Below are 10659 nucleotides of genomic sequence, written 5' to 3'. Positions count from 1 at the left end.
TGAATTAAATTCGTTGAAAACAGTGACGAACCTAGCTCATTGTCATAGTTGTCTGCTCCTGCGCACATCAGTTCATCCGGGGCTTTTTATGGTACATTTGTAATGGCGGTCAAGGTGGCAACTTAGCATGAGTTTATGAAACGCAGAGTTTATTTTATTAGTGCTACAATTTTAAACTATAACCAGTTATTGCGTTTGAATTGACCGCAGAAATGCAGAATGGTAATCAAGATGATAATTCAGAAGAAAACAATGAAATGCGAACCGTTGAAATCGAGCAAGGCAGTCAGACGGGGTCATCTTCCGAAGAAAAGTCTGACAATGCGCCTACAGCTCAGTCAACATTTGGGCCCGATATATCTGCAAGCGACGACGATGATAATTCAGATGTACGTATGAACTAATTAAGGATTAACGGTTGTCATTTGATAATTTAGTTGAAATATGCGACCAGATTTAGGGACAGGAAGCCATTGGTTATCCGGAACATGTGACCCTAGAATCCATGATTACAAGAGAAGAAATTCAATATTAGTAAAATGGATAAATTATGCCACGAGGAATATGTTTTTGAATTGAAATAAATACATATTGCAATTTTGTAACTTACTGAATACAAATGAAGCCTTGAAATGTAGTCATTATCCTTACATCCATTCATAATCATAATCTATACAATTTACAAATAAAAAGAAAGCTCAAAATCACCATGCATGCACAGTCCTCTTATTTTATGATCTATTGAATTCAACCATATTTAATTACTTGTCACATGGATCATTTAGATAAGAATTGAAGCTTTATCATTTTGATGTGTTGGCTGTTGAAGAACACTGGCTTATACCTTTCTAGATGCATGTAGATTTTCCAATCAATTACAGAGTACATGTGTACTAATTGTAATTTCCAAAAGTTAACTATATATTTGGTTGACATTTGTTTTGGAAAGATGTAATCATAAACAATCATTGATTGTCTCAATTCATGTACATGTATAATTGATGTAAAATTTGAAATAACTTTCTCAAGTGTGTGGAAATGCCTTACTTATCAACCATTGAACAAGTAAATGTTGTTGTCTCTGTTTTTGTTGACAAGACAAACATGTTACTTGGCAGTGTTCATTGTTAAAAAAAATATCTGCAAATATACAGCAACTGTTTTTTTTAAAATTAACCCTCACCGAAAGAAGCTTAGTTTACCACGGTATTTGGTGCCATTGGAGTAAAGAATTACCTCTTACTTTTTATAAGCTTTAAGAAACAATAGATTCCTGAGTTGATTCCTTCCTGTGTTAAGTATGTTTTGGTTTAAGATGCATGTTTTTCTGACCTCATCAACATGAAACTTGGTATATAATGTCAGTAATTCAAAAATGTCAATTTCCAGGGAAATTATACTTGGACCGGTGATTGTCTTTATGAAATCAAGTCCAATTGTGTATGATTTCACATCTTATCCTAAAAAAGTAAAAGGATATAAATGTGAAAGTAGCAATATTGTTAGAAGCAGATGTTGTCACACTTCAAGTGGTTAAAGTAAACACTTCTCTTTAGGGTCTTGCCACTTCTTCATGTCAGAGTATTAGCTTCCCCCTTTAATTTAGAGTGAGCCCTGTATACGCTTAGTATCGTTAGATTGACATAATGTAATATGTTGGATTGTAAACAGGATAACTATCAAGAATTGATTAGAACTTGGACCTAAAATGTTAGAATTAAACAAGCAGCAGATGGATATTTTTCCATCAGTTCTGTTATAACATTATTGTTTGTTTCATGTATGTTTTAGACAACATTATTTTTTTTTATAGATCGGATCCTTTATAATGGACAATGAAATAGATGATGATCAGGACTTGGAACCTACTAAATTCCTCTTACCAACTGAAGGCATGGAAAATGCTAACATTCCTTCCATAGACCCTGAAACCCATGCCAGACTTGAAGCTTTACTAGAAGCTGCTGGTAAGTGCCACAATATTCAATAGAAATTATTTTTAATTCACTATGACTCAGGATAACTCAAAACCATTATAACAAGTTTACTTGTAAATGAATCACCTTGCATGTATTAGATACACCTTGAGATTTATAGCTCGGTGTATCCAAGAGGTTATTGTAAATGCAGAATGATAGTTTTCACTTAATTAGGAGGGGTCTTTCATCGATTTGACCATATGTTATTGAATAGCAAGATTGGAGCTGAAAATATTTTTATCATTTAATGACATCTTTGTGCAAAAATGAAAAAAGAAGTTTGGTAGCATTGTGAATGATACTAACCTACTAAAGTGAAAAGGACAAAAATGTTTACAACAGGCCATCATTATGTACATCTACAACAACGGGCTTGCCACACCATAGATAATATATGAATATTCAGCGATGGACACATAAAAATGTTAATGGTTCTAGTAACACGACCGACCTTAGGTGAAACCCCTAGAACTTTTTTTCCAATTCTAGAATTTTTTTTGTGGAATGTGTATTTTAATATTAACTAAATTTACAGACTCCAGTCATTTGAATTTCCATTAAAAGTCTTCACTATGGCTAAAATGCAAGAAATTCTTAACAAACTGAGTATAACATAATTAACCAAAAATTTAACATGTCCATATTTTACAACAAAAAATAGAAAATGGTGAACTTCCTGTAGGGGTGTGTATTATACTGGAAGGGGACTTTGTAAATATAAAATATTTTCTTGATTTTGACAATAAAAAAAAATCAATGCTGCCCTACTAACCACTCTTTTCAAGGATGTAACTGGAATCGCCTATATATTTTTATTTCGCTCAAAATTAATGTATCAGATATAAATAATAAATGTTCATTAAAATATTGGCAGAAAAAAATGTTTTTCATTTATATTTGACATTGAAATCTTGATTTCAGGAATAGGAAAGTTGTCAACAGCAGATGGAAAAGCATTAACCGACCCTGAAGTGTTACGAAAGTTAACATCATCTGTTAGCTGTGCTCTTGATGAAGCTGCACAAGCTCTGCACAGAATGAGAGCTGAACAACAAGGACAGATAGCTGGTGCTGAAGGGTAGGTCACAGTATATTTGTTATATCTTTAATATATGAGCTTGATTGAAATGGTAACTCTGAAATAAAATGTTAAAACAGTGAGTTTTACAAAGTTCAATTTCATTATACAGCGTTTCCAAATACTTTGGCTTTTAAACTCAGCTTTAATTTCACGTTCCACTGAACATAGAAAATTATAGTGCGAATGTGGCATACTATGGACACATGCTTGTATAGTGATAAGATATGTTTGGGTCAGTTATTTACCTGATTTGTTTGTTTTGCATTTTTAGTGGCATTTTCCACTACATGATGTACTTTTATTAAATCTGGAAAAAATCCTGTTGCCAAATACAACAAAAAGGAAATAAGTTAGATTCAACGGCAAAAGTTACCCTTGCCATTGCACTATAAACATATTTTTTTTCAGATGTAGATCATTAGCAGAAGCATGTAGTGATGGAGATGTTCCTACTGTAAGAAAACTACTTCATGAAGGTGGCAGTGTTCATGAAACTACAGAGGAAGGAGAAAGTTTACTCTCACTAGCATGTTCAGCTGGATACTATGAACTAGCTCAGGTAGGTTCCTAAAAATGAATTGTTTCAGTTGTCAGACCTAAGAGCAGAAAAAAGCCAATTGTCATCAATGGGTCTACGAGGGCCTATTTTGTATATTGACTAACTGCAATGTCATGTTCAAAGGGTTTTGGTCAATGTATACCAGATTTAGTAGAAGAAAAATATTGTGTTACTTTGATATATTTTGTAAACAAATTATGTAATTTAAAAGTAAATTTTGTAAATGTATGCATCACATTTAAGATGGTGTTTTAAGTTAGCTGTACACCTAATAATTGGCTACCTTTTTAGATACTTAAGCTTCAATGAAAGGAGTAGGTCTGTTAAGGGCCATTTATGGCCTCAAATTTCAAGGTCATCTGACAAAAGATTTTGGAAACTTTTAAATCACTCATGTGTCTATTTCAGTTAATTCAATTACTCTACGTGAAAGATTTTTACTGATTTAGACATTAAAAACGCTCCAATTCAAGATTATGAAAAATCTATCAAATATGCCAAAAATGTCTATTTTCAGATGGTTTTTGTCAAAAATGAACGTGGCCAATCTTTGTTCATCCTCAACCTTTATATATATTATGTATTATCATCAAATACGACTTACATTATAATATTAAGAATGAACATAAATAAATGGGGGCACTTTCATTTAAGACGGAAACCGTCAAAAATTTAACTAATATGCTAAAATTGTGAAGATTTCAGTTATTTAGCATGAGTTAATGATGCTAGTACCCAATATATATGCATTGTATTGTCAAAAACAGCCCATATTTATGTAGCAGAAGCATTCTACTTTCCAATAAATAACTAACAGTTTACATTTTAACAATTTTGTAAAACTGCTATATTTTGGGGCCAAAAAGGGGTCTTACTGAACCTACTCCTTTATTTTGACTATTAGCAATTTAACTAACAAAATTAAAGAATTGTTAAGTAGAAATTCATTTCTACATTGGAACTTAATAAATTTCTTTCTATTAAATAGGTTCTGCTAGCAATGAAGGCAAATGTCGAGGACAGGGGAATCAAGGGAGATTGTACACCATTGATGGAGGCTGCCAGTGGGGGATATGTTGACATTGTAAAACTGCTGATTTCACATGGAGCAGATGTTAATGCCCAGTCTTCAGCTGGTAAATATGGTAAACATGTCCACTTTCAAATGACACAGGAAATTTGCTTTGATTCTAGAATCTTGAAGAACACAAATCAGCTGAATAAAATATAGTTTCTGTGTCTATGATTTGACTAAATTAAAGTGAGCCGTAAAACATGTACATGTGTGCAAAGTCACTGAATCAAAGCACAAGTTCATGGTCATTTTGAAAGTGCATATTCAATATTTTGCAGACTTAAACTGACTTAAGATTTTAAGATAAAAGTGTATGACTAAAGAAAAGTGAAGACAGTAAACTGTATATTATGTTTTACAACCCTCAGTTACAAATAAATGTCTGCAAATTATCCTGACACTTTGTCTACAATTAAAATAAGTCCATGATGAAAGGTTTCAATTTTTTTGACCACTTTTATATGTAATAAATATGGATTTATATATGATAATGAAGACAAAAGTGTTAGGCCATGACTTTAACATGCACTATATTTGTGCTTTATTTACCTGTTTATATTGAATATGTATCCCTTTGAATTCAGGAAACACACCATTACATTATGCTGCCTGTGGTGGTTATGAAGATGTGGTACAGGTTCTCATCGAGGCTGGTGCAAATGTTGAACAGCATAACGAAAATGGACATACACCTCTGATGGAATCAGCTAGTGCAGGTCATGTTGGTGTTGCCAGGATTTTACTTAATGCTGGTGCTGGAATAAACACCCATTCCAATGAATTCAAAGAAAGTGCTCTTACACTGGCTTGCTACAAAGGTCAGTTGATGGCAGTTACACTATTAAGAAGCTTTCATGGATTGAAATTTGTGAAATTTCTTAGATGTAACCAACTTTGAAGAAGCCTGTATTTTGAGAAATGATTAACTCTCTTGATTTTACAATAGTACAAAGAAAATGGTTGTCCCATACAACATTTATTGAAGTTAAGCTTTTTATGAATTAATGTCAACATTAGTATTTATATCAAAGTTGCGACTTCCTCAAAGGTGTAGTAGTAGCATGCTTGCCATAAAAGGCAGTGTTGTGAGTTCAATCACTGGAAATGTCAGACCAAAGACTTAGAAATTGTTATTTGCTAATCCTTTGAGCTTCAATAAAAGATGCTTTTAACAAAGTTCATATATTTTCACATCACATTAATATGTTCTAATTCTGATATACATGTAAAATTTACATTCACCTATCAATCCTACAGCCATCCATACTTCAATTTTTTGGTGAAATTCCCTTAGCGGTTAACATTGTCAATGCAGAGAATAACTTAATAGTATTTAATTTTTGTTGCAGGACATCTTGAAATGGTAAAATTTTTGTTAGAAGCTGGAGCAGACCAGGAACATAAGACAGATGAGATGCATACAGCTTTGATGGAGGCATCAATGGATGGGCATGTAGAAGTAGCTAGGTTACTTCTGGACAGTGGTGCTCAGGTGATTAGATATTATAGACTTGTTTTGTTACTGGTGCTACAAATCTGAATTTCTAGTGGCTTCTATGCTCCACATAAAGATAGATTTTGGATGGGGAAGAAACATGTTTTTTTTTTGTGTGTTCTAAAAGTGATAATTAGTATTTGTCAATTAAGCTTGATGAATAGAAAATGTAAAAAAAAAATGCAGATTTCTTGAAAATTTTGACCACCAAAATTTGCAAACAACCAGCATAATTTCAGCATTTTGCAATAGAAAAGATATAATTTGAAAACCAGCATATTTCCCTCAAGGCCCACAAGAAAAAAAACTCTGATTTTAGTTTCTCATTTAGTTAATATTGATAGAGGATAGAATAAAACTAGATATTTACTGTAAATTTTAGGTGAACATGCCAGCTGACAGTTTTGAATCCCCGCTGACCTTGGCAGCATGTGGAGGTCATGTAGAACTGGCTAGTTTGTTGATTGAAAGGGGAGCTAACTTGGAAGAAGTCAATGATGAAGGTTACACTCCACTGATGGAAGCTGCTAGAGAGGGGCATGAAGAAATGGTGGCTCTTCTTTTAGCTCATGGTAAGTTAGCCTTTTACCATTGAAAATAAGTAAGTCTTTAATCAGTGATAATAGAGTCTTTGTACAGATTATATACATTTCTAACTATAAATCTAAATCACTGGAGTTTTAACGAAATTTTCATTATAATGATTTGAAAATTTTTGATACCACTGAAATAGCATTTCTATGTTAACATTTTTGTTGGTAGAATAGCCTATAAAACATCAATTTAGCCGTGAGAATTGGAAGGTCAGTAAAACGCTGAATGCAATATGTGTTGATGCATATGGATACATTTTATCTTTTCTAAATTATGATAACAACATTGTAGTTCAATCACCAAACTGTTTAACATAAAAAAAGAAATTGGCACAAATCCACTTTTTGGTAAAATTAACGAAATGATTACAATTGCTTATAAGTTATGTTAACTATTTGCAGGTGCTGACATCAATGCCCAGACTGAGGAAACCCAGGAGACAGCCTTGACATTGGCATGTTGTGGAGGATTCTTGGATGTTGCAGACTTTCTCATCAAAGCAGGAGCTGACTATGAACTTGGATGTAGTACACCTCTCATGGAAGCTGCACAGGAGGGCCATCTTGAACTTGTTAAATACTTGTTAAAAGCTGGTAAGAATTTTATTATTTTGAACTGAGGAATATATTTAAGTAATAACTGAATTTACTTTCTTATTGCAATAAGAATTTTTGTGTCCTACATAAATGGGGCATTATGGTTTATGGTCTGTTTGTAAGTATGTCCCGCTCCAAGTTTTTGATGAAGTTAAAATCCAGTCAACTTGAAACTAAGTACACATGTTCCCTATGATATGATCTGTCTAATTGTAATGCCAAATTAGAGTTTTTATCCCAATTTAATGGTCTATTGAACTTAGAAAAGGATATTGTGGGTGGGGCATCTATGTACCATGGACACATTCTTGTCTTAGGCTAATTGTATTGTAGAGGTGTTTTATTCATATGAAGATAAGCATTCAGTAACAACACATTATACTGTAGAGTAAAATAGTATTTTGAAATATGAATGATAGAGTGGTTAAGTTTTACTTGATAAATACATTTTATGTATATTAATGTTTATGTTTTCAGGTTCCAATGTGCATGCCCAGACAGGAACAGGTGATACAGCACTGACATATGCCTGTGAAAATGGACATACAGATGTTGCTGAAGTCTTGTTGCAGCATGGAGCTGAACTTGTAAGTTTTAAGAATTAAGTTGTACACTGTATTGGCATAAGCCAACACAGCTACTTCATGTAGGAAATACCAAAGAGAAGAACTTAGAATAAGTTTAATTTACATTCTTAGGTTGAAATTCCCATAGTTAGTGAAACATTTGTTTCTTGATAATATCAAAGATATAAAAAAAAAATGATGATTTTCAAAAATATTGGAATTTATGGTCTTGTTTATATCCATTTAGCTTGTAATATATGATCTTGAAAATTTGTTAAATATCTGCACAATACTCTTAAATTTGTTAAATATCTGAACAATACTCTTAAATTTGTATTAGCTGTAAGATATACATTTTCTATTTCATACTTGGTACTGACACTCCCACTGTTAAATTTATTTTGGTTAACGTTAATGTGATAACTTCAGGATAGTAATAAAGTACTGTCAAAGAAATTTTATGTATGTAGGATAATCCATTGTATCAAAGGTCATTAGTTTGCAAAAGTTTTTGTACTGTTCTCTTTTCTTGTTTCAAACTTTGTTTGCTCTACATAATTAGATGACATTTAAAAATGTTACTTTATAGGAGCATGAATCTGAGGGAGGTAGAACACCATTGATGAAAGCTGCTAGAGCTGGGTATCTCTGTACTGTCCAGTTTCTTATCAGTAAAGGTATGCCTTTTATTTTGTTATCTCACAAAAATAAAGCTGTGACTTTGTGGCAACTACAAAACAAACTCGAAATGAAAGTTCTTACTTGGATTTTTTTTCTTAACAGATAAGCATGTCTTTTGTAATAGCAGCTCCTAATGGAAGGAGTATTCTGGAATGTTTTTTTCCTGCAGAAGAAATATTACGGTAATTGTTTCTGACAGAAAAAAGGGGTATAGAATATAAGCGTCAATAAGAAGTAATATTACAACAATGTATATATTAACACAGTGTCTAGAGAAATTTAAGTTGATAGATCAAACATACTTTCAACACTATCTCAAGAAAATGCAAACAATAACTAAAACTATTTAGCAGCAACTGAACATCGTTATTTACTCTGGAAGATTCAAGTTTAATATCTGTTTTAAGGTGCTGATGTAAACAGAGCTACATCAACTAATGATCATACAGTTCTATCCCTGGCCTGTGCTGGAGGACACCTAGCTGTAGTAGAACTTCTTTTAGCACATGGAGCAGACTTTATTCATAAACTGAAGGTATAGGAAAAATGATATGAAGTATGATAATAATGTTCAATACAACTTGATAAATTGTGATAAAAAATAAGCATGATGACATGATCAGTTTTTAATATTATTGATACAGCTAGCAATAAATGATCTCATATTTTGTATGTTAACAATGTTAATTATTGCCGCTAAAAAACACAAATTATATTACTTTTGATTTATATATAGTTTCAGCAGAGAGTGTTTTATATCAATATTCTATGACATTTCCTATGTGTGATATGAAATGTTCTAGCTGCTTGAAAATTCTTGGATTCTTATAATGATGAATTATTTTTAAATGAACATGTATCTTTGGTAGGATGGCTCGACCATGATAATAGAAGCTGCCAAAGGTGGACATACCCAGGTTGTGAAACTGTTATTAGAACCCCCTAATAGAGTCCTGATGAATGGATCACCAGAGCTTGAACTACTGCCAGAGCCACAACATCTTAATGAGGTAAAATTCTATAAATAAAAGAAATGGAAATGTTCAGTGTAAATAATGGGAAAATTTACAATGAATTTATCATTATTTTATGTTAAAAAAAAATTCAAAAAAGATTTTTTTTCTTTTGCCCGTTAGACACGACAATAATCAGAAGAAAAAAAATACAAACAATAAAAGCTTGCTTTTCCCTAATACAGTGAAATTATTTGAAAGTTAATGTTGATGCTTAAATTTTTATTAAAGAGATTTTTTTTCAAAACAACAATAAAAATTGTGAGATTAAGGGAATAAATTCTTAGTCTTGACACCAAAGATGTGGAACAACTATTATGGATTCATTATTATTTATCCTTAATAATGAATCCATAATAGTTGTTCCACATCTTTGGTGTCAAGACTAAGAATTTATTCCCTTAATCTCACAATTTTTATTGTTGTTTTGAAAAAAAATCTCTCTGGTATGCAGACTTTTGTAAAACCACGAATCAAATATACACTAAAATTTGTACCTTCAAAAATAAATAATCCAGTCTGATATATATTAATTGGTAAGATAAGAAGTTGATTTAAAATATTTTCTTTGTTTATTTTCAGGCCAGAGTACCAACACAAGGTTTAGGAAACATTGTACCACCAAGTAATCCTGATTCTTCAACTTGTGCTAACGCTAACTTCATCACTGTCCCTCCAGGTAATTAAATATATTATCAATGACTTCCTTCTTGCTTATATCGTTTAATTAATGGAAAGCCCCTGTAGCTTCTTACCTCTGGCAAGCTCAAGGTACAATTTGATATGGATATTTATTTAAAATACCCTTAAGATGAAATAGTGAGGCCTGTGTTGTAGGTTTGCAAACCTTTCAGTTGAACTAGCTTCATGAATTTATGTTGAACATTTTTAAATGAATAATAGTTCTATATATTCTTTCTGAGAAAATTTACTAGATATATTATAAAAGATGAATGAAGACCCTCTATTCCAATAATTTAAAAAAAAAGTTGCAACTCATTGTAATTTTTTGTTCAATAA

General features: G+C 32.0%; 1 protein-coding gene across 4 annotated transcripts in view; it reads left to right on the top strand.

The window, feature by feature from the left end:
* Positions 1 to 62: 62 nt before the first annotated feature.
* LOC139487702 (ankyrin repeat and KH domain-containing protein 1-like) overlaps positions 63 to 10659 on the top strand; it is a 29276-nt gene continuing 18679 nt past the window's right edge. For 2 of the 4 annotated variants that reach the window (XM_071272692.1, XM_071272693.1), the window contains exons 1-14: positions 63 to 389; positions 1814 to 1967; positions 2901 to 3057; positions 3469 to 3619; positions 4608 to 4755; positions 5279 to 5512; positions 6044 to 6186; positions 6572 to 6761; positions 7185 to 7376; positions 7857 to 7966; positions 8535 to 8622; positions 9034 to 9161; positions 9496 to 9636; positions 10222 to 10318. In XM_071272692.1, the coding sequence (XP_071128793.1) occupies positions 213 to 389; positions 1814 to 1967; positions 2901 to 3057; positions 3469 to 3619; positions 4608 to 4755; positions 5279 to 5512; positions 6044 to 6186; positions 6572 to 6761; positions 7185 to 7376; positions 7857 to 7966; positions 8535 to 8622; positions 9034 to 9161; positions 9496 to 9636; positions 10222 to 10318 (2110 nt within the window). In that variant the 5' untranslated portion in view covers positions 63 to 212. Of the gene's footprint in view, positions 390 to 1813; positions 1968 to 2900; positions 3058 to 3468; positions 3620 to 4607; positions 4765 to 5278; positions 5513 to 6043; positions 6187 to 6571; positions 6762 to 7184; positions 7377 to 7856; positions 7967 to 8534; positions 8623 to 9033; positions 9162 to 9495; positions 9637 to 10221; positions 10319 to 10659 lie in introns of all 4 variants that reach the window. The other 2 variants (XM_071272690.1, XM_071272691.1) reach the window with 1 other exon arrangement.

This window comes from Mytilus edulis, chromosome 9, assembly GCF_963676685.1.
Source record: "Mytilus edulis chromosome 9, xbMytEdul2.2, whole genome shotgun sequence".
In the NCBI taxonomy this organism is placed as follows: Eukaryota; Metazoa; Mollusca; class Bivalvia; order Mytilida; family Mytilidae; genus Mytilus; species Mytilus edulis.
This window is presented reverse-complemented; position numbering and strand designations above follow the sequence as displayed.